Source organism: Carassius gibelio, chromosome B13, assembly GCF_023724105.1.
Source record: "Carassius gibelio isolate Cgi1373 ecotype wild population from Czech Republic chromosome B13, carGib1.2-hapl.c, whole genome shotgun sequence".
Lineage (NCBI taxonomy): Eukaryota > Metazoa > Chordata > Actinopteri > Cypriniformes > Cyprinidae > Carassius > Carassius gibelio.
In genome coordinates this window covers 14234007-14261221 of record NC_068408.1, presented here as the reverse complement: position 1 = coordinate 14261221, position 27215 = coordinate 14234007, and the positions used below count along the sequence as shown (strand labels likewise).

General features: G+C 37.1%; 2 protein-coding genes across 5 annotated transcripts; one reads left to right on the top strand and one right to left on the bottom strand.

Annotated features, from left to right (window-relative positions):
- The first annotated feature begins 84 nt into the window (after positions 1-84).
- On the top strand, positions 85-17578 carry inpp5f (inositol polyphosphate-5-phosphatase F). 2 transcript variants are annotated; one of them, XM_052572587.1, is made up of 20 exons: positions 85-565; positions 3333-3413; positions 5204-5340; positions 6146-6274; positions 6424-6591; positions 7627-7683; positions 8129-8327; positions 8410-8589; positions 8894-8961; positions 10584-10708; positions 10814-10891; positions 10992-11112; positions 11335-11463; positions 11824-11941; positions 12035-12233; positions 13104-13175; positions 13277-13350; positions 13439-13567; positions 13764-13851; positions 14287-17578. In XM_052572587.1, exons 1-20 carry the CDS (start codon positions 469-471, stop codon positions 15404-15406), a joined length of 3369 nt encoding a protein of 1122 aa, XP_052428547.1. In that variant the 5' UTR covers positions 85-468; the 3' UTR covers positions 15407-17578. The 2 variants fall into 2 exon arrangements, with proteins under 2 accessions (XP_052428547.1, XP_052428546.1); XM_052572586.1 differs by having other exon boundaries at positions 134-565; positions 6406-6591.
- Positions 17579-18373: 795 nt separating this feature from the next.
- Positions 18374-26885, bottom strand: mcmbp (minichromosome maintenance complex binding protein). 3 transcript variants are annotated; one of them, XM_052572589.1, is made up of 16 exons: positions 26664-26885; positions 26403-26488; positions 25913-26053; positions 25792-25833; positions 24873-24965; positions 24641-24770; positions 24310-24464; positions 23976-24073; positions 23715-23878; positions 22978-23101; positions 22598-22715; positions 22327-22492; positions 21163-21296; positions 20439-20603; positions 18907-18995; positions 18374-18820 (listed from the first exon to the last, which is right to left on the bottom strand). In XM_052572589.1, exons 1-16 carry the CDS (start codon positions 26719-26721, stop codon positions 18694-18696), a joined length of 1890 nt encoding a protein of 629 aa, XP_052428549.1. In that variant the 5' UTR covers positions 26722-26885; the 3' UTR covers positions 18374-18693. The 3 variants fall into 3 exon arrangements, with proteins under 3 accessions (XP_052428549.1, XP_052428551.1, XP_052428550.1); XM_052572591.1 differs by having other exon boundaries at positions 22598-22709; XM_052572590.1 differs by having other exon boundaries at positions 24873-24962.
- Between the last annotated feature and the right edge of the window lie 330 nt (positions 26886-27215).

The following is a 27215-nucleotide window of genomic DNA, read 5'->3' as shown; positions in this document are numbered from 1 at the left end:
ATAAGTGTCTCCAAAATAGAATTGCAAAGTAACGATCTAACATAAAACAATACATCAAAACAAGTACTGCAGGTGGGGCATCTCATTCACAGATGAACTATGATGTTCGGCGTGACGGAGGAAGTCACGTGTGTGTATAAGTGAAGGAAATTGTTTCAGCCGCTGCTGCTCCCCTCAGTGGAAAATATTAGACGAACCCGGCACATCTCCGAGCCACAGTATCGCCCTTATTAAACTGACATGAAATGCACCGACGATTCAGTTTGGATAATCGGCCAGTAGCTGACATAGAGACACGATGCTTGATCAGATTATTGTAAACATTTACACACGTACACAGCTAGCAGGTTAGCTGGCGTCTATTGGGACTGCCAGTGGACGAAAAGCGAGCTGCTTCATTTCCTCCTTTCTCGGATCGGGAACAAATCCAGCGCTGTGGTGTCGGGAAGCTCGTATGTTTTGGTGAACATGGAGCTGTTTCAAGCTAAAGATCATTATATTCTCCAGAGCGGAGATAACGCGCTGTGGTGCAGCAGGAAGGATGGATCTGTGGCCGTGAGACCGGGTAATGCTTAGCCTACATTGTAAATCCATCACTTTCTTATACAATCTACATGTGTTTCAATATTTCCGTTCCCACTGTCTACATTGTTGCCATTTCTCGTGTATAGTAGTTGACTGACACGATACGCTGCTTCAAAAAAGAGATACAATTTGGGATTTATGCTCCTTTCGGGAGAAGTTGGTTCTTCAAAATCAAGTTGTATGGACGCTTAAAAGATGAAAATATCAGTTTCATATTTATCGAGCGAGGCGGCTGTCTGAAAGATGCCCAGTTTATATGTTTTCATTGCCCTACTTTCAGAGCAGCGACGCTTGCATTACATGCGTGTCAGTGCAAACCTCAGATGATGTTTTGGTCTGATGTCTTGGCTAAAAAAACATTTTCTCGCTACATCTTCTGGGGTTTGAGGGTTTGTAGGTTTTGATCAAGGGCGTTTAGACGTCAGCCTGAGAATCTTAAATGGATAGTTTTTATCAAAATGAGAATTCTGTCATTATTTACTCACCATGTTACTCCACATCTGTATGACTGACTTTCCTCAGGAGATGTTTGAATGCCAGGCTCTGTCAGACTCCGTTATGAGTACTTCCATTTCATATTTTTTCCACATTATGAAAGTGAATAGTGAAAGCCCTTTATTCTCTAAAATTCTGCCCAACATCTCCTTTCTTGTTCCAACGAAGAAAGTCATAGAACATGACAGAATTGTCAATTTTGAGTGAATCAATACCATAAAATGTATATTTTTATATAGTATGCTTTATAATATACATTTTGTTTATTTTTGCAGCAAAATGTATATCTGTTTGATATTGTGATAACCTTTGGGCCCAGTTTGCCATTACACTTTCCCAAAGGTGAAGTGAACTATCTGTAAATAATAATATTATTAAATCAGTTTACAGGGCTTACAAATGACAGCCAAATGGCCTTAATTAAACAGAAATTAAATGTCAGTAGCAAATAAATATTTGAATGTCCAGCGTTGATGTATTTAGAAATATGCTAGCCAGTGCTATTGCTGTTAGATGTCGCACAAGGGAATTAGGCCTATATAGTTACACAGCTAAATGGCGATGGTTAAAGGAAGGGTCAGACATGTGACTGTTCGTTTGGAGAGAAAACACAGACACAGTAAATAGTCAAATGAGAATTTTCTGCCCAGGCTTTGGAAGTTTGGAACATAAATGTATTAGGCACTGACACAGTTTTGACATTTTACTAGAAATTATTTAAATGTATCTTGTTTCTAATCATTTAGTGTTTTTTTTTATTTTTATTTTTTTCTTAACCAAAAGATTTGCATGCTCAACCATGTATTTAACACTCACACAGCCACATTTATTACACTCTTGTTCTTCTAACCTTTAAAATATTTAACTATCCTTACCACTTTTATTTCTTGTCAGGTCTAGATCTAGATGGGCAGGTAGTGTCGGGAAAACTGCAGCCTGTGAAGATTTGGATGAGTTCTAGCTGCTTTTATCCACGTGCATGCAGCCAGGCCGATCGGGTTTAGGTTGCAGTGCTGTTCCATTATTTAACTGGATAAGGGTTTACACTGTATGCATGATGCATACAGTCTCGGTTCTTTTGAATGAATTCCTAACAAAATGTATCATGCCAGAGTTGCCAGCGCTGCTGGGTGAGGTTATACCACTAGTACTTACTACTGTGTTTATTATTCAGTCCGTGTTGGTTTTAGTGTGTCAGATCAAAGAATAGTTATAAAAAAAAAAAACAAAAAAAAAAAACATGATTTTTTTCTTTAGTATCACTTGCTCGCCAGTGGATCCTCCGCAGGGAAAGGGTGATGTGAGAATGAGAGTCCGGACAGCTGATATAATATCACAATAATCAGCAACTAATCCACACGACTCCAGTCCATCAGTCAATGAAGTGAACAGCCGTATATTTGTCAGACACAAATCTGTCTGTAATACAAAATCATACTTCCTAATGTCAAATTAAAGGGTATCCACACTTCAAACTTCTATTTATTAGAGACACATGTAAGATCACAGTGATGCATTTACAAATTGTAATTACATAAATTCTTAGTATTTGGTGTTAGCTCACATGGAGTCATTTCCTTGTACCAGACATAATTCAGCTTCAAGAATGCACCAGGTTTTTATGGCCTAGTTAGTAGATCTTCCCTCAGACTGGAATGATCCCCAGAACCAAGCTCATGGTCATTATGGAGGGGTTTTGTCAAATTCTTCATGATGCAGGTCATCCAGCTCCCACCCTTACATCCTCAAGCTGTGAACATCTGACGATGAGTGCAGGACAGTGGTAAAAATACAGAGAGGATCTGCTTCCAAAATGAAAAAAATGTCTGTAGGAGCCATAAACCTAGCATACTCTAACACCCCACAAAATGTTGTCATTGCACATGACATTTCAGACCATGCACATCGTTCCTAACAATGCAGGTGATGCCAATCAATCATTTTTTAAGAGGAGCTACTCAGCAAGTTGGTAACTCAAGTCAGCAGTCAGCATGTTCAGGAACCTGGTTCAGATATGCTTTGGAAAGTTATTTTTTTGTTTTATTAATTTTGAGCAGCCACAACCTTGGGAAGTTAAATGAAGCTCTGATAGTTCTTCTGTCCCAGATGCAGTACTGAAAAAACAAATGTGTGTGTTAAAATAATAAATATGCAATAAAGTTTATGTGTAATAATTATAAATAAAGATATTTATTAGGAACTGAAAAAAAATATTTTTAACACTTATACTTTCATTTTCATTCTCCTTTCAGCAACTGACCTGCTGCTAGCATGGAACCCTGTCTGTCTGGGCCTTGTAGAAGGTGTTATTGGGAAAATACAGCTTCATGCCGGTAAGTCTAATCATCAGACCTAGTATATTTACCGTATAAAGAACGAGAATGCCATATTACACCGTAATGTTTGCAATGAATTTAGTGACTCTTGGACTAAAACAGACATCTAATGTTGTTACTGCTAAAAAATACCATTCATATTTAATTGATTTAAGAAAAGATACAATTGCTTCCATTTGTTTTTACCAGAATTCACTTTGTAGCAGGAAGAAACTGGGTACCAAAGACTCATAATGATTAACATAATGAAAGGCACCTCCAGCATCAGAAATGTCAGCTTAATTTGGTTTCTTATTGTTTTATTATTGCTAAATGTCTTTCAGTGCTTTGTTGCCCAACTGTTGTGATGTAGCTTTAGTAGGTTAAATACAGTGGTGTTCAACGATTGCAATATTTACATACCATGGTATTCCACATTCAAAAAATATTGTGGATTCATAAATGATCCTCTAAGACATCCATTCCCATACAGACCAGTTAACTAAACAAATGCTCTTCACTACATTAAAAAGGAAGGTCTTAAAGGGTTTTTTTTTCCCACAGAAGTGAAATGATGGCATATCATACTTTCATTTCACCATTCAGTGGCTGATATGAGAAGTCAGCCTCTGTCCGTTGTTAAAAGGTTCGCTTTATGAATAATGTTATTATAATGTCGATCTCTCTTCCTTTTTCAGAGAAACCCTCGTTGATGTCTATATGCATGGTGCATTTTGTACTGTTATTGATGGTTAAAATAATTGGTTGACCTTTCATGCTTGGTTGCAGTTTTTCAAAAGCAAACTGAATAGATAAATGAGCCACATGAGTTGGCTTCATATTGTACATGCTTTATGTTGTAACCTAACCCAATGGGCAAACCTGAGTTTTCCTTGCACAGTTCCTACAAAGGCTGCATTTACACTGCAGGTCTTGATGCCCAAATCCGATTTTCTGACTATATCCGATTTTATGTGACGACCCGCTTACATCATCTTTTAAAAGTGACCCGTATCCGATTTTTGCATTTACACTACACTGCTGAAACTACCAAACGTAGACGTTCTGACCCGAAAAAGGAAGTAAAACTGCACGAAATACAATGGATGCAGATGCAAATAAAATACACAGTGTTTATCTTTGTATTTCTTTTTTAAGCTTTTTATCTTACGTTGGCACTGTAACCACGATCGATTAAAACTGTGCCTCACCATATCTCATGAAATGTCTTCAAACATGGATCTATTTCCGTCGCACCTATAATAAGTCATTTGATCTCAGTTGGTGGTGTCCACCTGAGTTGACGTCACTTTTTTTAATGCCGTACAATTCGCATTTACTGGGGAATATCCGATTTGTCTGCTTACATGGCACATGCAAATGCACGTATCCGATTCATATCCGATTTATTACCACATATGAATGAGGCCTGAATTCGATCTGAGAAAATCGGAATCCATGTGGTTTTTTCCTGCTTACACGTCCACCAGTCATATCCGATCTGTGACACATGAGAGGAAAAAATCGAATTGAGTCACTTGAACCATGCAGTGTAAACGGGGCGAAAGAGCCTAGGCTGTTTTCATTGAATTTTCCACCCAAATATCTTAGATTTACCTCCTGCACAGTTATCTATTGATTTACATTAACGAGTCAGTGAAAGTATGACTACATCATGCCTCAATGCAAATGTCTTTGTTATGAGAATGTTTCAATAGGAATGAATCATGCCAGGAAATGAGCAGGAAAATGAGGTGTGGAGCTCTGTACTCATAACACACTCCACCCCCCACCCTTTTTTTGGGCAGATCTTCCTCTGGGCCTGATTCTGATTCGCCAGAAGGCACTGGTGGGCCAGTTGCCAGGAGACAACAAAGTCTACAAGATCACTAAGATTGTAGTCATTCCACTCTCAGAGGATGAACCACAGGATCTGGAATTAGAGGTGATTAATGCTGACTTTGTTCAAATGTTCTCCATGCTGGATTTGATTAAACTTAGTATAGAAGACAAAAGTTATAATAATAATCTTAGGCATATTAACCATTGCATTTCCTCATACAGATGTGCTACTCTAACATTTCAACAGTTATTTCTTGTTGGTAGACATAATTTATTGGACCCTGATAGAATTTACAGAACTTCTTCCCAAATTCCCAACTTGTTAGTGCGCCCAGTTGACACTTAGGCCAAGACTTTAGATATTTCAGCCCTCTTGTTTAGTAAATGGTTGATGTACAATTAGTGCAAGAGTAGTGGTGTGTGTTTCTAAGGGGTTCCAGAGGAAGCATGATGTTTCTAAGAAGTCAGTCTCTCAGCAGAGCCTCTGGGATTGAGAGGAGATGTTTAACCATGTAAGTGAAACAGTCAGAGGTCACTGTAATTCATTCTCCTGGCACGCTATCTCTACTTCAGTAGTTTATCACAAAAAAATGGCCATCTATTACTTTGATATAGCAGCCTGTCTGTGTAGTTTGATTTTAGCTGTTCTTTCTGTTTTGGGGGCACATGCATTTTGCCCTGACATCAGCATCAGGCTAGTCTTAGTGCAAATCTTGGCAGCCTTTCTCTTTTAATGACAGGAATTAATGTAGCAGCTCTTTTCAGATGGACTCTGAGCAGGGAAACCGAGATAGTTGTAGATTTGTCACCTAGGTACCCATTGAACTATTTAGATTTGTTAGTAATGACAGCAGATAGTTAGCATTAACCAAATGGTCAACTATTCTTTTGCTCTCATTCACTTTCAGCTCTGTAAAAAGCATCATTTTGGAATCAACAAACCAGAGAAAATCACCCAGTCACCGGATGAGTCCAAGTTCCTGTTGAAGACCCTGAGTCAGATCAAATCTAATGTTGCTGTTCCCATTAAGAAAAAGGTTGATGGTTGTTTTGATATCAATACCAATCATTTTGTAAAATCAGAACCTCCTGATTCCTCCATAAATTGACATCTTTTTCTCTTAGTATTGTCTCTTTAACCTCATTTTGTTTGTTCACTCCCATCCAGTATTCCCCTGCCTTTCAGGTCAAAGAGAATAAAGAGAAGGAACGTCTGGAGAGGCGGCTGCTTGATGAGCTCTATAAGATATTCATGGACTCGGATTCATTTTACTATAGTCTGACCTATGACCTCACCAATACAGTCCAGCGACAGGGAGAGTTAGTCAAGTCAGATCAGCCCTTGTGGAAAAAGGTGAGAAGCTGTGTTATTGTGTTGCATATATTAAAAGTTAGGCCTATATGTCTACAGTGAGAGTTTTTAAGGCCTACATATCTACAGTGAGAGTTTTTAAGGTTGTGGTTTAAGGTTGCAATTTAAAAAAATAGTTACTAGACGTTTATTAACTTCCGTTTTGCAGTGAGCAACTGATTAAAATGGAATGACTTGAGAATAATAAGAGATATAAAATGTCTGTTATTATTTAAATGGGTGACAATTATATAAATACTTTAGGGAGCAATAGACCTTTGGGTTTATTTGAGTGACGATGTGCCTCACTCGTCCCACACATAAAGGATGCAAAAATACATTTATAGCCAAGCTTAATTTCTCATTTTCAAAGAATAGATTATTATCTTTAGACACTTCCTGGAAATTAGTATCTGTTATTTCTGAAAATGCAGCTAAATGAAAACAATGAACAAAGACAGAATGAAAGAATTGGTAGGGAGTGAGTCACCACTGTGTTGTTGATGTTAATTAAAACTAAAACTATTAAAATAGTTTTTGTTCATAGAAATAAAGCTGAAATAAACTAGACATATAAATATTAGATAAAAATATTATTTTATTATTATATTATTATTAAATAAAATATTTTAAAACAAATAAATAAAAATGACAAAATCATGTAACAAAACTTAACCTTAAATTTAAATGAAAACTAAAAATATGAAAATAAAAGCTAATTTGGAATATTATATATATATATATATATATATATATATATATATATATATATATATATATATATATATATATATATATATATATATATATATATATATATATATATATATATATATATATTTTTTTTTTTTTTTATATATATATATATAAAACTATATTAATCTGTAAATAAAGTAACACTGGCATTAAAAAATTTATTTTCCAATCCCACTTCCCGTTTCTCTTTATGTTCTAATAAAAAGGCCATACAACTAACATTTACACACAACATCTGACAAACACAGAATACTGATCCACATAATATTTTTTTCCTTTTAGGTGGATGATAGATTCTTCTGGAACAAGCACATGATCAAAGACCTCATTGACTTACAGGTGCAAAACTGTTTTTCTCAAATTTGCCTGAAATTTTTGTTTGTAAATATCTGAATATGCAAACTTTTGAAATCTTGTTTTTGCCTTTTTTGTGTCTTCTTATTTCACAATTCTGACCATTTCCTTGCGACAATACAGGCTCTTTTTCTCAAAATTGCAAATATAAACTAATAATTGCAGGTCACAAATTTACATCTTGCAACTGTTTTATTTTCTTTCTTTTTTTTTTCACAAAATTTATTTGCGACTTTATCTCATAATTCGAACTTTTTCCGGTAATGTGTAATTACATATTTAAGTATTGAGTAATATTAATTAACTACATGTACTTAGTATAGGATTAGAGTCTGGCTTAGGGTTACTTGCATGTAATTCTACATAATTTATAAGTCAGTACATGTAAGTGTTATTCTTTTTCCTCAGAATTTTAATTACTGTTTTGCAGGTGCCTGAAGTGGACATTTGGGTGATTCCTATCATCCAAGGCTTCGTGCAGGTGGAGGAGCTGGTGGTGAACTATAACGAGAGCTCTGATGAAGAGAGGAGCAGCCCAGAGACACCTCTGCAGGAGTCCACCTGTGTGGATGATATTTACCCTCGATTCACCGTGGCCCTCATCTCCAGACGAAGCCGTCACCGTGCAGGTACACTAATTAATAAAATCAAGTAACTCATTTACTCACCGTGCTATCAGTGTAATAAAATCATAATGATTTCCACCTTTAGGAATGCGTTACAAGCGGAGAGGGGTGGATACTGATGGACACGTGGCCAACTATGTGGAGACAGAGCAGCTAATCCATGTGCACAGTCACACGCTGTCCTTTGTACAAACCCGAGGCTCTGTCCCTGTGTTTTGGAGCCAAGCTGGGTATCGCTACAACCCCAGACCTCGGATAGAGAAAGGTGGGGTGTATCTGAGTAATCGATTCTCTGCACAAATCATAAATGAGTTCTAAGTCGCAGCACAGTCTAGCACTTCTGTTTATAGACTCGCTATCACTGCGATGCATCAGTGTATTCATTATTTGGAAATGTTTTGGCCTGTGAATCACGTCAGGTGTGGAATTGGCGATTGGCATGCTTTCATGGTTTCTTGACAGAACGCAGTGCTCAGGAAATATTGTGGTGATAATTCAGAGGTTTACTGTGATCCCACTGCAGCGCTGTTTCCTACATGATGTTATCTCACAGATGTGCTTTGTTGCAGGCGAGAGGGAAACGATGCCTTATTTTGCTTCTCACTTTGGACAGCAAGTTCAGATTTACAAAAAACTGGTAAGATGTGTTTAAAATAGAACAATTTCAGTGAGTGAAGTAGTATAAAAAGTAGAGCTGTCAATCAATTAAAATGTTTAAACATGACTAATTTCACAATTTTCTTTATAGTTAATGCATTCCGTTCCTTTAGACTACACATGTGTAATTACTGACTTGTTTGAATGACATGCATAGTGCAGTTATATAATATATAAAGACACTTAATTGAGGTCTTTATGTTCACCAAGTCTGCATTTATTTAATCAAAAATACAGTAATAACGGTAATATTGTAAAACATTATTAAATTTTTTCTATTTTAATATATCTCAGAATGTAATTTATTCCTGTAACAGCAAAGCTGAGATTTCAGCAGCTATAACTCCAGTCTTCCCCCAAATATAGGCCAATTTTAACAGCAGAAGCAAATGCTATTATTTTGGCATAAAGACTATGGAACAGAGACATTTACTTTTAATTACAGATTCAAAGTCTTGTCTTCAAGCAATGTTATCCCTTAAAATGATCACCTTACACTTATTACTTTTTTATACAAACTGCTGGAAATAGAGGATCATAATTTTAATATCTGGTTTTGTTTGGTTCCTTGGCTCTGTGGAATCTAAGGAAATAAGTAAGCATTATCTGTAGACCTCCAAATCTGTACATTACCTCCTATGGATTTAAAACCAATAATTTGTACCTAATTTAATAACAAATGGCAAACAGAGTGGGATTTATATACACTGAATAAACTCCATGAAATTAGCCCCAATGTTGGAAAAATACATTTTGATCGTATCTCCGTTGATTTCAGTAAGTCTACATTGTACTTAAGCTTACGATGCTTTTAGGAAACGCAGCCCTGGTTGTTTATACCCACTGCAGAATGAGTCATGACACACAAGTTTTTAACACTAGGAGAAGATCCTCCAACATGTTCTTTTTGCCAAAGCCCTTTAACCCTGAAGCATGTTTTATTAGATTGTGCTGGTTTTAACACTGTGAGAAAACTTTTTTATATTCAGCTAATGATTTTGAAAAGATTTTTAACAGAGATAAGCCAAATACAGTTTTACGTTTTTTAAATGGAAATAAATCAAGTAAAAACCTGATATAATTTAGCCATACATTTTTCTTTCCATGAAAATAGCTACAAAAGCTGGCATGGCATTAAACACAAGCAAACAAAGCAGTCTTTTGTGTCACATGATCCTTTAGAAATCATTCTAATATGCTGATTTGGTGCTAAAGAAAAAAAAAACCCGTAAAAGAGTACTTTTTTTTTATTTTTTTATATAGAATCCTTTTGTAACATTTATAAATGATCTTACTGTCAATTTTTAATGTGTCCTTGCTGAATAAAATAGTTTTTTTTTTTCAAAAGATGTTTGACCATAAACTTTTGAATGATGTTGTAAGCGGTTATTCTGTAATAAATTGGAATGTTCCAGTCAGATACAGAATGGAATTATGTCAGAATGTCAGAATGAATGTTTAGGGTCTAAGCAAATAATTCAAATTAAACCTAATTTATTGCACTTTTATCAAGCCATTAACTATAACAGCCAAGCATTAGATATAATTTTCTCAGTATTACAGAGTTTTTAGTAATTCAGAACTGTTTTTTCCCACAATTAGGTGATTATTAATTTAGTGGACCAAAATGGGCGTGAGAAGATGATTGGTGATGCATACCTCAAACAAGTGCTGCTGTACAATAATCCCAACCTGACATACGTTTCATTCGACTTCCATGAGCACTGGTAAGAAACTCAAAGTGTGACGATCTAAAAATCAAACTTTTTTTTTTTTGTTAACAAAAGATGGTCAAATCTCAACAACAGATTTTCTCCTTTGTCACTTCCCAGTCGAGGGATGAAGTTTGAGAATGTGCAGACGCTCACTGATGCCATCTCTGACATTATCACAGACATGAGATGGGCCTGGTGAGTCTTTCATTCGTTCTTAAGTCCTAATTCTGCTTGCGAGTTAGTTAATATCATTTAATGTCTTATGTAATATCCATCTAATTTGATTTGCAAATAGGGTGGACCAAGCAGGAGTCATCTGTCAACAGGAAGGCATCTTCCGGGTTAACTGCATGGATTGTTTGGACAGGACTAATGTGGTACAGGCAGCTATCGCCCGCGTGGTCATGGAACAGCAGGTTTTTAAATTCACCTTTAACATTTAGATAAACTCACACATAAAACTGAAAGTTGTTTTTGGATAAGATCATGTGCTAAATGCCTGAAGGTGTAAATAAAACTGTGGCTTCTAGGAATGCTGCCATATTGCTCCCACAGAACAGTGTAGTGTCTTTGTCTCACTCAGCTGCTCTCAGTATGCCGGTACATTTCAAAGACTCTTTCGCTCTGTTTGGTTCCAGCTGAAAAAACTTGGTGTAATGCCACCCGAGCAGCCACTGCCCCTCAAGTGTTACAGGATCTATCAGATGATGTGGGCAAACAATGGAGACACCATTAGCCGTCAGTATGCTGGCACAGCTGCTCTAAAGGTAAATAGACTAAATGCCTGCCATTGATTTTATGCTGTCCCCACAGCACATTTACTCCACCATCTGTCTGTCAGCATGTAGGATCTAGTTTGCAGATTGACAAGTCTGTCCGTCTGTCTGTCTGTCTGCCTGTCTATCTATCTATCTATCATTAAATACATTTTACTTACAATTATGTATGTTTATATGATTCTTTTTAATAGTTTGACATCTATAGCCTTATTGTTTTGTTTAATTTGAGGGGCTTCAGCAGCTTTTTAAGGAGTAAATACTGAGAAAGCTTTTGGTTTCATAACAAGACCGTGATGACCACCCAAAGAGTTTGTCAGTTTTTTCTCATGTGTGCGATCTGTTGTGTAGGGAGATTTCACACGAACAGGAGAGCGAAAGTTAGCGGGGGTGATGAAGGATGGTGTGAACTCAGCTAATCGGTACTATCTGAACCGCTTCAGAGATGCCTACCGACAGGCCGTCATTGGTCAGTATAAAAAATTCTCCATGTTCGGTATATAATGCTAAAAGCCAAGCCTGGTGCCTTACCTGCCATGCACTGTATCTCTGGTCCTCCCAGACCTCATGATGGGCCTTCCAGTAACAGAAGACCTATACTCCATCTTCAGCAAAGAGAAAGAGCAGGAGGAGAAAGAGAGGGAGAGCCAAAGAGGAGCTCAGGAGCAGGTCAGCCTCCTGCTGCAGACATACATGCAGCTGCTGCTGCCTGATGATGAGAAGTTTCATGGTGGATGGGCACTTATCGACTGTGATCCAAGGTGAGAGCCCTCCACATCATCATGCAGTGCTTTGGAGACCGTTCTCATTTCAAGCAAATTGTATGATGCCGTTTTAGAAAGTGATGGGGCTGTTCACACAAAATGCGTTATTGTGTTAAAAAATGCAATACACAGGTCAAGAAAATGAAAAGAACAGGGTCTTGAATTGCTTTTTTTATTTTTTTAGAGCAAGGCAGCACAGTGGAATACAAAAAAATTGATTCTCTGTGTTAATAGTCCTTTAATTGGGTAATCTTCTTTTCTTTTGTTCCCCTTTAATTTAAGAATAAAATTTATTACAATGATATATATTATTGTAATTAAGCATTATATATATATATATATATATATAACTAAGGTAATGTTAGAGACTAAGGTAATGTTTGGGTTTTTATTGATCTATGATCTATTATAAAGCTTGATTAAAAAATTCATATTTTTAGTTTACTCTTCTTCCTACAGTTTAATATCAGTGGCTCAGAGGTACTTGTACATTTTTTTTTCCTTCCTGTTTGGTTGTATAATCATTGTTTGGGTGAGGGAGTCATATTTCCTCCATTCTTTTGAGCATTTTTGGTGGTAGGTCATGGTGATAGGTGCCTGAAAACTGTTACTGATTGGGTTGGAATCATCTTAAGTCTTTGTAAATTACACAAGGTTAACTCTTTCCATGTGTAATGCTTGTTTGAGTTAATTTTCACACAAGACATGCACAAATAAGCATGATATATTATGGTCCGAGTCAAATTCTAGGAAAATTTCATTTTGCAAGGCATTGTCCATTGTTTCTCTTTTTCCTGTATGCCCAGGGTTTAATGGGACTATTTATGGGCCTCTCTTTCAAGATGTTGACCTTTTTTCCTCTTTTAGTCTTATAGACGCCACTCACAAAGATGTTGATGTTCTTCTGCTGTTGTCCAACTCTGCGTATTATGTGGCCTAGTAAGTCTGATTTCTCCCAATGTTTGTGTTTTTAAAATAAGACATCCTTTTTTCTTGGCATTGGTTTAGTAATGCCACTCCACTTTGCTGTTGCTATTTAGCTATGATGAGGAGGCGGACAAAGTCAACCAGTATCAGAGACTAAGTTTAGAAGGACTTGAAAAGATTGAAATTGGTAAGAGCTTGTAGATAAACTTGTGGGTGTAATTTTTGTCCGAATGAATCAAATGATCTGTGATTATCACCAATGTTGGTCTTTTTAGGTCCAGAACCGACTCTTTTCGGAAAGCCTAAATACTGCTGCATGCGGCTGCACTATAAGAACGGGGAGATAAGTGGTTACTTCCATACACTGAGGGCTGTCACACGAAATCCAGAAGATGATGGAAAAGGTTTGTACAGGGACACCATGATTTGCTGTGCCTCTAGTTCTGTATTGTGGAATTCGGTGATTGACATTCTGGGTTAAGCTGGTAAAAGATATAACTTGGCTTTCTGAATACTGATTGAAAGTAGCTTGAAGGGTTTTGTGTTTGTGTTCAATAATTTATCCTCTCCTTTGCACTTGTTGGATTGTTTGCATTTCAGACACACTCCAGTGCATTGCGGAAATGCTTCGTATTACAAAGCAAGCCATGGGGCTTGACGTCCAGGTTGTTGAGAAGAAACTAGAGAGGTAAAAAAAAGAGAGATGCTATTTACCTGATTTACTAAAGACACAAAGGCTTTGCTTACACTGCTGGGGATTTTGGTCTTAAATCTGTTTTATTTTTTATTTTTTTCATCTTAATTTTTTTTTTTTGTATAAAAATAATAAGTGGACACAAACTTGTATAAGTTCCAGTGAAACTTTAATATTGGGTGTTTAAATGAAAAAACATGAAACTTGATCTGATCAATTAGTCTGAGACGCATCAACAAATATCAAATTCTTTAATGAAGGTGGCTTGGACCAAGCTTGTGAACCTCTGATATAATTATTATTATTATTATTTTTTTTATCATTTTAAGGCTACAAAAAAACGAAACCAATTTCAGTCAAATCTGTTTTTTTCTGCCCTTTTGAACAAAGCCAAATTGTGCTGGATTCTCTTTAATTGCTTTGTTTCAGGAAACACAGCAAACCGCATGAGGATATAATGGGAATACAAGGGAAAGCCGTGGACCAAGTCCTTGGGTCTGGTTTGGCTCAAGGCAAAAGTTTCATTTTGAACAAGTTTTCAACACTAAACCAGAAAGTGAAGCAGACAAAGACAAACGTCAACATCGGAAACTTCAAGCCCTTGGGGAAACTAGGGACCTTCTCAAAGCCTGAGGTAAAAGTGAATTTCCTCAAGCCAAATTTGCATGTGAACCTCTGGAAATCAGATAGCAGTTTAGAGACTCATGATGGCAATACGGGTTCAGCAGCCCTGAAGGACCTTAATGACGTACATTCAGAGGAGATTTCCTCTGATTCAGATTCATACCACTCTGACGAACAGCCTTGCTCAGGCTCTCGGGAAAACGTGGACTATGTGCTTCCTAGCTGTGGAATTGTAGCATCTGCACCACGACTTGGCAGTCGCTCGCAGTCGATTGGCAGCGTCGAGCTTGCAGTGCCCTCTGTCATCCGAGTCACAGGCTGTGATGACAAGATGGCAGATAGCTTATCAATTGGCCCAGATGACCAGTCTCCTGGGTCTGCCTCTGTGGCAGAGGAAGCCATTCTGATTGACTTCGGGACACCTATTGATGCTTACTGCCACCAATTTGTCCATGATGCCAAGATCAAACCAATAGAGGTGTTCGAGGAAGTGGCTCCAGCACCCAAGCCGCAAGCGCCTCAAGCCCCCTCAGCTCCAGACGCAAAGCTGGGGTCTTCTCATTCCCAACAGCAGCTTCCTCGCCCATCCCAGCTTGAGGTAGAGTCCACCATCCATGAGGCAAATCTTCTAACTGTTCAGCCTGCAGGCTCCACCACATCATGCGGGTCACAAAAGAGCCTGGAAGGTCTCACAGGACCCTCCCCTGCAGACAACAATGGAAGCCGGGTCGTGTCGCCCTTCGCGAAGATCAGGAGCTCCATGGTGCAGGTGGCTAGTTTAACCCAAGCTGGATTTACCCAAGGCATCAACTTTGCTGTAGCAAAAGTACAGAAAAGCCCAGAACCAGACGCCGTCAACGAAACCCAAGAGAACGAATTGCGAGCGATGTTTACACAGTGCCAGACCAGGATCATTCAGATATAGCGTGCTTAGCGGATGTATTTTTAGTGTTAGATCGTGACTTCCAGTACAGTAACGGTAGCATAAGCTCACAAATGTCAAGCCACACTCCTGTTGTTCCCTCCAGTTAATCAAACCAAAGTTTACAGCCAGTGTTGAGTAGTAAGTAGTGCGATTAACTCGACCAAGTCGAATCCTAAACATCTCTAGATAGGCTGGTTTGCATGTTAAGAAGTAACTCTGAGGTAGATTAGGACAGGCAAGTTTTATAGCATGTCGAGAGCTAAGACCTAGATACGTCACGTGACCCCATTTGTGCAGTGAAATTCACTGGCTGTCGTAGCTGTAACCTTTCCCGATTGGAATATCTATCAGTGGGCGGCTTAATATTTCACGTACAGTTATATGGATATCTTTGACGTGGTGTTTATTATAAAACTATACCAAAATAGGACCAGAGTAGTTGTGTAGGATCTATGGTCAAATTATATTATTCAACTGTAAAAATTATTTGTAAGTACTGTAGCAGTTTCCTTTAGAACTCTTCAATTAAGATGTTTATATACAGAGAATTATATTTACATGCTCTTCATAGATGATGGAAACAAGTGGCCTCTGTTGATCCAATCATGCAACTAAATTGTCAAACAAAACGTTCATTTCATAGCATTAGCAGATGACTCAAACAACTATTTACTGTTGCAAGTTTATTTTGAGAAAGGCCTATGTCTTTAAATTGTACAACTATGTCTTATTTTCCAGTCTGCTGGTATCTTAAAATGCTATGCGCCACATTGTTGGACATTCATATCATATGCAGATATTACTGGTTTTGAGTACCTGTAAAGACCTCAAATTAATTATTTGCAATTGCTGGACCTCCGTATGCATATATAGTGACTTTTGACTGGTATTTGACACAGGTCTGATGCAAGATACCCAGTATAATCAACGTTTTGCACTCATTAAATGGCAAGAGCAAGCCTTATTAAATTGCTAAATACAGGCTTTTGACAAGTATACCTATAATTCTGTTTTCATTCAGGTTACATTTATTTCTGTCACTGTCTATGCCATGTCTTTAGATTCACTTTGGCTTGTAGGTCATTTGAGATAAAAATTGAGAAGTTATTAGATCATCTTTTAAAGCCTTACCCCCATAAATTCTACATAAAAAAAAAGCAGCATTTCTGTGTGAAATACCCAGTGGATCTTAGTTTAATTATGCATTAATTAATGTTGTTTAAGTGCAAGATTCTGTGGGATTGATCTTTGTGTATCAAGAGACGCTGAAATATTTAAATATTTTATGAGCTAAATCATTTCAAAAGGTCTGAAAGAGACAATGTGATCTCATGTGAACATCAATGAGAACATTATATTGGCTTTTAGAGCTGGTTTATCGGTTCTTTGGGGCACAGTTAGCTTTCCAAACCCACCATGAGCTTCGTTTCTCACACGTCATTTCTCACATGTACTGTAGCATAGAGTGCTCTGCAAGGCAGCGGGTTACACTTTGTTCTTGACATTCCTGGAGCTGGTACGTGGTTTTGATAAGCTTCCGAGATTGGAACGGTCTTGAGTTTTAATATATGATGGCTGTTATGCAACTATGATAAATACATGCGCAGTAGGTTTGGTGGTAAGCTGACTTTTTTTTACTATTATTTAAGATGGCATGCACTGGACTGCACTCTGTTCTTTGCTTTGAACTTGAAATGTTCTTCTTTGGCAGAGGTTTATGCTGAGGATCTTGACAAACATTTCTCTTGTTTTTGGAGGTGGGGTAGATTGTTTTTGGTTATGTATGAATTTTTTATTTTCTGTGCATAAAGACTTGCGCTGTCCTTTGTGGTTGTTCCCTGAACATCTTGCAATTTGTTGCAATTTGTCACAAAGTGCTTTTGAATCCTTTTTATTTTCAGTGTTTGTAACTGAACTGACATGTCTCGAATAACATTTCTTCTAACAGTCCTGTTTGTAAATCATGATCAGCTTCTTCCCATAAATGTTAGTGGGTTTTCATCCATCGTACCCAACATTTTATTGCAGAGTATTTATTCAAAAGTCATGTTCTCAAGCTTATATCCCAGTATTTTCCTATGTTAATAATAATAATAATGTAAACTGCTGTATTTTATGTAATGTTATGGGATGTGCCTGGGAGGATTTTTAAGTAAATATTTAAACAAAGAATTTTGTCATTTTGATTCATTTACAGCTTCAATTACAAAAACAGTTGGAGAGTATTTTCTCACAAAACACTACAGTGTCACTTGAGGAAGGTTTTTTTTTTTTTTCTTGCACTCTTTTTCTTGTGTGTTTCAGTGTGTGGCTCCTCCTAGTGAAGAGCTCTTAATTGATCAGAGTTACATTGTATTACATTCTTTACATTCAGATGCAGTCTGGGAGGCTTGACTTCTTCTATCAGGTTATAATAGAGAAGAACAGTCTGGTGCTGCATTGTCTAAGACCTTCAACATGACTATTTCAGCACTGGCACTTTCAGGCCTTCGCTATTTTTAACTCTAAACATGCTGACGAACCTTCTTGTAAATTTTTTTTTTACAGCATGATTTTAATTCACTGTAATACACCAGAATAACAAGGTCCCTAAGTCAGATTATATTGTTATTGCCAACTGCATAATTGGTATAGCCATTGCTATAACATAATTCCCATAATTAGTAACTTTACAAAAAGGTCCCATTAGTTAATGCGTTAACTAAAAATAAGCAAAGCTTTTGTTACAGTATTTATTAATCTTTGTTAAAGTTGGTTAATAAAAATACAAGAGTTCTTTGTTAGTTCACATTAGCTTAGGTCCATTAAATGCATTAACAGTTATTTTAATGTATTAGTAAATGCTGAAATGGACTTAAATCAGCTGCATTAGAAGTACTTTTCATTGTTAGTTCATGTTAACTAAAGTAATTAACAAATGAAACCTTACTGTGAAGTGCTATCCAACATTTTAAACAAGACTATATATACAGAGTTCTCAAAACTTTATTTTTCCTAATACCCTCGTGCCGTAAGTGTGAGTATTTGTGTTAAGGCAGTTATACTTTGTCACATAGTTGCATCTGCATATAAATGTTAATACACAATGCAAGTATCAGAACCAAAATGTAACAATTCAAACATTGAAAATAATCTTCACCAGTGCCTGTAAGCTTTCCCACGTTTAAAATGAAGTAAAAAAAAAATGGAAATGTACAAAGTCCAATGCCATATGAAAACATTAAATTTTTATCCAAAATATAAACAAGTATGGTAACTGTTGAAGTATATGAAAATAGTAATATATTTTAAGGCTCATTTCCGTTCACACATTTCTGCTGCTGTGTTCGACTTATTCTCAAAGCCTCTAGCTGCTTCGCTTTCATCCAGCCATCTCTGGAGAGTGTGTTCTGCCCATGACTTAATGAGAGCAACCTGAAACAGAATCCAAATGAATATTTAATTGGCTTCTTATGGTTAACATAACTAGAATAGTTGTGAAAGTGCAATTCAGAACTCACCTCGCAACAACCAGCAGCCTATGGAGGTCTTCCGCAGACATACTCTGAGGGTCATCTTTTCGCATCTCTACAAAGTCTTCTTCCACTGCCTACAGATCAAGAGTGCCAATCATGAAGCAAGAAATTTCATCACAATAAACATCCAAACAATTGTATACATTTGTTTTGGTTTTAGATTTTGGCTCTTTTCTACTGTTGCCTTTGGTTTTGGAGTTTAAGGGAAACTTATGTAGTTCCCACTATAGGATATCTCACCTAAAAATGAATTATTCACCCTCATGTCATTCCAAACCCATAAAACCTCTATCTCAGGAACACAAATTAAGATATTTTTGATGAGAACCAAGAGTTTTCTGACCTTGCATGGTCAGAAGCACAACTACCACATTTAAAGGAACACTCAACTTTTTTTGAAAATCATTTTCCAACTCCCCTAGAGTTAAACAGTTGAGTTTGACCATTTTTGAATCCTTTCAGCCCATCTCCAGGTCTGGCGGTAGCGCTTTTAGCTTAGCTTAGCATAGATCATTAAATCTGATTAGACTGTTAGCATCTTGCTCAAAAATGACCAATGAGTTTCTAAATTTTTCCTATTTAAAACTTGACTTCTGTAGTTACATTCTTTACTAAAAAAAATGTTCTAGGCTGATATGACTAGGAACTATAATCGAATAAATGAAAGAACTTTGCTGCCGTACCATGGGTGCAGTAGGTGCAGTGATATTACGCAGCCTGACGCAGATATTATATTGCCTGAAAATAGTGCCCAGCTAGTTTGTGTAGTTGCAATGTCTTTATTCAACAATTTATTCTCTTCAGTGTCAATCATCGCCACACGTTCATTTAAGTACCACAATTAATATGTTATTTTTGTTTTCTACACGCACAAAGTATACTAGCTTCTTAAAATTGCAGATGAACCACTTATGTCAGATGGATATTTTAACAATGTCCTTGCTACCTTACTGGTTCTTGAACATAGTTTCATTGCTGTCTATGCAGGGCCAGAAAGCTCTTGGATTTCATCAACAATACTTAAATTTGTTTACCGAAGATGAAAGAATGTCTTATAGGTTTGGAATGAGGAGTAATTAATATCAGAATTAACCTTTTTGGCTTAACTATCCCTTTAATATGCAGCAATATCATCAATTGAACTTTGCTGACTAAATTGTAACTAAATTGTGCTCGATAATGACAACCGTCTTCTGTAGAGCTGCTTTATAGCTGAATTGAGTCTGTTTCATAACGGAATCAACACTGAACAGAGTGGAACTGAACTTACACCATTGCCTTCTGTAAAGATGCTTATAGCTGAATTAATCTCGTTTCATAATTGGATTAACTTTGCACTACTATTGAACTAAACAATCAACACTGAATCTTCTGTAGAGCTGCTTTACAGCTGAAATTGTATTCATTTCACAATTGAAGAACTTTAAATTGTTATCTTATTACTGTGAAGCTACTTTGAAACAATATGTATTGCATAAAGCACGATTAATATAAAGGTGACTTGACAAAATCCTGACCTTTGTGATCTCATCCGAAATAGTGTAGTTCAGGGCACGAGCCACACTCAGATAGATGCGATACTTGTTGAGCTGAGATGGAGCCTGCGCCACCTGCACGGCACTCAGGTACTCCTCCAGGTTAGGTGGGTTCAGCGTGGGCCGCAGGTGAACCTGACTGTCAGACTGAGAAAGCAAAGAAGAAAATCACTGCAAGGACTTGCATTTTATAATGTGCCTCATTTTTAAAATGACTGAGCTCTGGTATTTCAAGTTCTCATTTGTAGAAATGTCAGAAGCCATTAAGGAGTTATGAAACTACTCCTAATAAACCTTCAGTGCCTTTTTGAACTTTGTAAAAAAACTGTGTATCTGAGCATCGAGCCATTAAATAAGTGGCCTGTCCTGGCCTCTCCCTCTAATGTCCTTGTGGTAGAGTTGCACCATGGCAACTGGAGAGCTGACGTACAGGAATAGCACAGCACATTCCACAGACTGTTAGCATCACGGCAAAGCCACGATTAGAGCCCAGCCAGGGAGCTGACGACAACCCTGTGGACTGTAATGGAAATATTAGGCTGTCTTTACAACTGCCTGAAGGAACCAACTCCCATGGGAGAGGCATTCAACAAAGTCATTTTCACCTGTTGGAAATTAAGACGCCGGTCTCTCGAATTCAGCCAAATACATGTGGGTAATATTTTAATAATAAAACACTGAAGAGACTCAGGCCTGATGTTCTTACCGGGAGGAGCGATCGGCCCTCAGATGTGATAAGCACGTTAATATTGCAGGGGAATTCCATCTGGTGGTAGTTGAAGTCGTAATCAACCTTCTGCCAGGAGATCAGGTTCCCCAGCGCGGTGATGTTTCGCACACCTACACCCAGGACAGACAGTACACAAAGAATTGTGTCTCTATGAACAACACGCAAGATAAATACAACGAATGAACAACACAGAGCAATACAGTCTGAAAGGAAATGCCTGCTGCTGCAGAAAAGGATGTTTACTCTTCCTTTGGGCACGCATCAGTCTCTGCCAGAGATTGTGTACTGATATAAACAGAGAATGACAAGGTTACTGATGGCAACTCTCAACAGCCATTTTAGGACTGCTCTATGCCTGGTCAAAATTCACTATGCCGCATAAAAGCCAGACTAAATTATGCCTGCTCTGACCCATCTCAACATAATATTAAAGTATCAAAATATACAGTGGTAACGCCTCTGTAAATGCATTCATGCCACCTCTAAGCAGCATTAAACAGTCTGTGTAAAGACACCTAAATGCCCCTTCAGAAGCAATTCAGTGCCACCTCTGCAGTGTACATTTTGCACAACACCAATAAGGTGAATGTACATCTCAGTATAAATAAAAGATGGGTTTGTTTGTTTTTTAGAAATACATGTCAAAACCACAGGAAGCCACTTCCTGTCAAACACTACACTTGTTTGACACGAGACTGCTCATATGGTAGTCCAAAAGTGAGAGATCACCATTTCTTGAAATGAAAAGAGTATAATCTTTTCACATTGCAAATTATTTAATCAGCAATACACTTTACAATTTGAGTGAAAAGTTGAACTGAATTTTTTCTAATGTCTCTCTTTTGCCACTGACAACATCACTGAATGAACTCCACATGTTTGTGTGAAGTCTAAAAACTGATGATCATGTGCTCCAGCCTGACAAGAGAAGGATCCACAGATCATTTTGAGCTTTAACGGACGAAAGAAATTTCAATCAGACTGAGCTCAAATGGACTGATTGAATCTTTTCAAACCGACTGAGCCATGGTTATGATTAAAAACAGATTATTGGGTTGCATGTATAAGTAACCAAAGTAGTGTCAGACTTTTGGACTCCTACTGTACTTCTCTTTTCCCTGCTATAATCAGTGCTCTCACCTGTGGCGTCCAGTTGGCCCTGCTCCAGCTGTGTCTCATCCAGAAACAATGACGTGTTGTTGGCCAGCTGAAGTGTGCCACTCACCAGGCGGTTAGCTGTGTAATCTTTCCGGGGCACCATCCTCTGGTTGTTCATGTTATGCAGGCTCATGCATAGCCGGTATGACTAGCAAGAAAGGGGAATCAACTTTCAAAGTAGTAGTAATGGAAGCTACTACTATTAGAGTAATATAACTTTAAGATTTAGAAAAGCACAAAATCGATCATTTACAGATGGCACAAGCTGTTGGATGACTTTGTAGAGATGCTCAGTGTATGGAGAGCTGTGAGGACATCCACTGAGATTCAAGGTGAATTTGCCCAAAGGAAGAACATCCCGTCTGCTGTATCTACAATAAAAACACTTTATGATGTGTAGTCTGAAGGACTAGGAATAATTAAGTTTGCATATGAAAGCTGACTCTCTTTGAAGTGGAAAATTCTCTCGAAAGTTGTGGCAAATAGGTGGCATTTCTCACAATGCCACAAAAGCAATATTAATGCATTAAGTAGTGCTATAAATTAAACAGGGACTTATGTTATGAAAAGGCTTCAATGGTAGTCAGACTTCAGATATTTAAAAGAGCTACTCAATGTTAAAATGAGACGTACACATTGGAGATGAGATGGAGAATGAGGTACTCTGCCGCGAGGGAATCCCCCATCAGGACATGTGTGAGGTAGGTGAGCAGCTCTGCTCGGACCGAAGCCAGTTCCCCAAGAGCACCACTCAAATCTGAAGACAGCATACACAGACATACATCATCAACAACTGTTTGAAGAGCAGGCTCAACATTAGAAAAGTTCAATACGAATAAGTTTGATTCTAAATAACTCCGATACCACAGCAAAACAATTGCCTTTTTATTATTTCATTAATAATGTATTAGTACTTACTACATGTACAAATAGTCAACAATTAAAAACTGTGATTTTTTTTAGTTATTTTCATAATCATGACAATACTTTTTTTATATTAATGACATAATAGACATTGGCACTTGTCAATTTAACTATTGTGTTAATGTTAACTAAAACTATTAAAAATTCTCATTTACAGAAACAAAGCTGAAATAAAATTAGACAAACATTACATGAAATTCTATATAATTTGACAAATACTGCCTTGGCAGCTAACTGATACTAAAGTCAAAGTAATAAAATAACACTGAAATAAACTAATATTTAACTGGTACATAAATTAAATCTAAATGCAAATATAAAAAAATATATATATAAATGACAAATGAACAAAATTACTAAAACTTAAAAGGAAAACTGAATAAATAATACAAAATTTAAAAACAGATCCTTATCACAGATCCTTATAAATGATGTATTGTGTTCACCATTATTCTCCGGTGCACTAGAGAGCAGTAGTGGGTTGTTGTGCACAAGAGACTGGGCATACAGCATATGCAGTCGCGGTACGAGGGATGCTGGCGGGCTGTGAACTCTTTGCTCCTCCACAGTCTCCATACCTTCTGTGGGGTCCAGCAGTGAAGACGCCTCTCTGAAGACATGAATCAAACAATACATTACAGTTTAACTTTAGAGAACCCCTTATTGCAATTACATCCCAATTCATCCCAAAAAGACACTCAGACTACCTCTCATCTGCAATCACGCTCAGGGCAGGGTCCACAGAAAGGATGCCAAATACTTCCAACATGTCATTCAGTTTGAAACTGTCCCAGTCCTCATACACCTGCAAATTACAGAGGATGGCCGAGTTACATGGCTTTCTGTGTGGGTGGAGAACAATTCAATGGAGCGAACCATCATATTATTGCAAGAAAATTACAATGTTAACATGTGCTTGCTCAAGACAACTTGATTATAGTGTTAGTCTAAAAAGTATGCATTAAAAATGACAATCTATGAAAAAAGCTATTTAATTGAGAGTGTCAAGATAATGGTTTACGATCTAATGAACATTTAAACCTTAACAAGACAGGCTGGGCCCTTTTCTCCAGGCAAAGGGAAGTTGAGGTCCAGACTGGATGTGCAGTGTGACTGAGACGAGTCGTGGCTGGGAGCTTCTGTCTCCTGACGCTTCGACTCAGTGTTACCATGAGACTCTGTAGAGCTCTGAGCTCCTGTCATGACAAACGTAAATCATTGTTAATTTTGAACATGAGATAGATGAAAGAACAATTCTAAGAATCTAAACTAATCTGATCTTGAACAAAAAGATAGATGGAAAAAATGTCTGCATACTGGAACTGCATTCTTCATTCTTCATGGACTGATGAACTTCATTTTTCCTTCTTACCTTGACTAACATCTTTCATCTGTTGGGGCTGCGTGTCCATCTCGTTGTCCTCTTCATAGCTGCGCTTATGCCTGTTTGGGACAAAGGAAGTGGAGGGCACCACTCGTGCCTGATTGGTACCTGCGTAGCTGTTCTGAGCCGTTAAAGATAGTTTAACTTCCATACTGGTCAATAATAATAAAAAAAACTTACTTGAAGTAAACAATAGTTTCTGGCTCCATATAAAGGATATTTCTTTGGCCCATTGAGATTCTCCTGGGATGGGGACACAATAAAAAGTCTGTCTCTCTGAAGTAACTGTGTTTCTTGAGTTGAAGTCCACCTGCTGTTATAAAAAAAATCCAGTTGCTTATCTTGGTTTAACTCTTATATTATAAATAAATAAATGTATACATTTAGCACATAACATAGTTTATTCAGGCTAACACTTTTTACCTAACGTGTCCCCTGGGAATCGAACCCACAACCTTGTGCTGCTAACATAATGCTCTACCACTTGAGCCACAGGAACACTATTATATTATGTTGCAGGTCAATCTGCATATTTCATACTGACATTTTACACATACGCGTTAATCTATTATGTGTTTTTTTTATATGCCTGCAAAATTTTGGTTAAATATTTCTATTACAATTATGAAATTTGCAGGTCAGTGTTAGAGACAGCTATATTTTATATATATATATAGGCCTTTTTTGTATTTATTTTTTTGTTTTGCTAATTTTTAACTACCCTCTGGGGGTATTTACATTTATGCATTTGGCAGATGCTTTTATTCAAAGAAACATTTTAAGTTAGCGTTTATAATATAGAGTTCATAACATTCACAGTTTATGAACAAATAGAATATGTGTGTTACCGTTTTAAAAATCATATGTTCTCATGTTTATTTTTTGTAATATGTGAAAAGTATTCATGTTAAAGATTTGCGGTTTTACCAGTTTCTTTTGGTTGGCTTTTCATATTGTGATTTTTAATTATTTGCATTCAAATCCACCACGGTCAGAAAAATCTAACCCAAGTTTTGAAAATAATGTAACATGCTTTTAACACACCTATAAATTTGCTCTGAAATATGACACATCTTCTTTAAACCAACTATATAAAGAATGGTCTGTGCTATCTGTTTACAAGGCAAATATTTACTCACCCCACCCTCTGTGATATCTTTGTATTTTCCACATTTCACCTGCTGTAAGGACAAGTTTAGAAATTATTCAGACAATAATGGGGCAAATGCACTTCTATCAGGCAGGCTCAGAAGTACGTACTTTAGAGTTAGATGTGGGATCATTCGTCTCATAAACACCCATGAAAAATTCTGGATCAAACATATCCTGAACCATGCAACGAAATTTCACGAGGCTATTAGGCTTCAGGTAGTGCAGGGGAACATCATTCAGAGATGGAACCTGGAAAAAAAACAGAAAAAGAATGACACCAAAGTCAAACAGGTGAGCTTGAGGACTGATCTCTCACTAAAACCATTCATTTTATGGCTAATAATTAAGACAATCATCACAAGCCCATATTTAACTGTGCACAGCTGTAAAAATAACATGCTAGATTACACCCACGTCAGTTTTCATGGCAAAAGAACCCAATTATTGCATAACATTGATGTCATCTGTCAAAACAACTCCACATATCTGCACACAGTGGACTAGCCACTAGCCTAAACATAAGCACACGTTTATTTCTGCAAGAATACAATTTAAATCCATTCATGTGTGTCAACATACTAAAAATCTCAAGAGTTACCCATGTATGAGCGTCGTTTATCTTCAGTTTCTCTTTGAAAAACTCCACAACTTTCTTCTCCCAGTCTGGACTGGAGTTACTCTGGGCTGTAGGAGCACAAAGCATAGTCACATGTTAGAAAAGTAGTTTATACATCGATATTTACAGTGTAATGCTGGCCAGTACATGTAAACTGATTTACAAAGCGATTCACATGCTCTTCTCTGAACTAACGTTACATGCATTAGTTTTAAAGAACATATTTTGACTGCCGTGTCTTACCAAACAGCCCGTCAACAACACCCAGCGGGTTATTGATCCAGTCATGAACCGTCGGCATCGCTGTAAGATTTTGAAACACACAAAATGTAAAACGAATACTCCTTTGACAAGTACTATAACAAGCACGTTCCAGAGTTCAGCGGTGCACAAAACACCGTGGCGGGAAAATTGCGTCACAAAAACTACCATGTGACCAGGGCGCAGTGCCCTCAGAGCCCCGAGAAGACCAGACGGTAGTTCACCGATATGTACAATAACTCTATCAAAAAAACAAACACTATTTGTATAAAAATGTATTATTATTATTATTATTATTATTATTAAATAAGTTATACGAAATTATAATATGTTAATAATAGCATATTTATAAGTGATTTGTGTATGAAAATGATTTCCAGAGTTTCCATAAAATGCCTTAAGTTTGACATTTATTGAACAAACTTACTCAAGTAAGAAATACGTTTGTACATATTTGAAGTAAAATATGATGAGCGCTTGAAAGTGAATGCTTTTTTGGTTTTGTTTGGAAATGTTTTTATTTTCTAGCATCTC

Excerpts from the sequence above, each read along its gene's own strand:
- inpp5f (XM_052572586.1), top strand. The coding sequence starts at position 469 with ATGGAGCTGTTTCAAGCTAAAGATCATTATATTCTCCAGAGCGGAGAT. Across the intron at positions 3,414-5,203 it reads GAAAATACAGCTTCATGCCG|ATCTTCCTCTGGGCCTGATT; the intron begins GTAAGTCTAATC and ends TTTTTTGGGCAG. Across the intron at positions 7,684-8,128 it reads AAGACCTCATTGACTTACAG|GTGCCTGAAGTGGACATTTG; the intron begins GTGCAAAACTGT and ends ACTGTTTTGCAG.
- mcmbp (XM_052572589.1), bottom strand. The coding sequence starts at position 26,721 with ATGCCGACGGTTCATGACTGGATCAATAACCCGCTGGGTGTTGTTGAC. Across the intron at positions 24,966-25,791 it reads AAGATATCACAGAGGGTGGG|CAGGTGGACTTCAACTCAAG; the intron begins GTGAGTAAATAT and ends TTTTTATAACAG. Across the intron at positions 24,074-24,309 it reads GCCCAGCCTGTCTTGTTAAG|GTGTATGAGGACTGGGACAG; the intron begins GTTTAAATGTTC and ends TGTAATTTGCAG.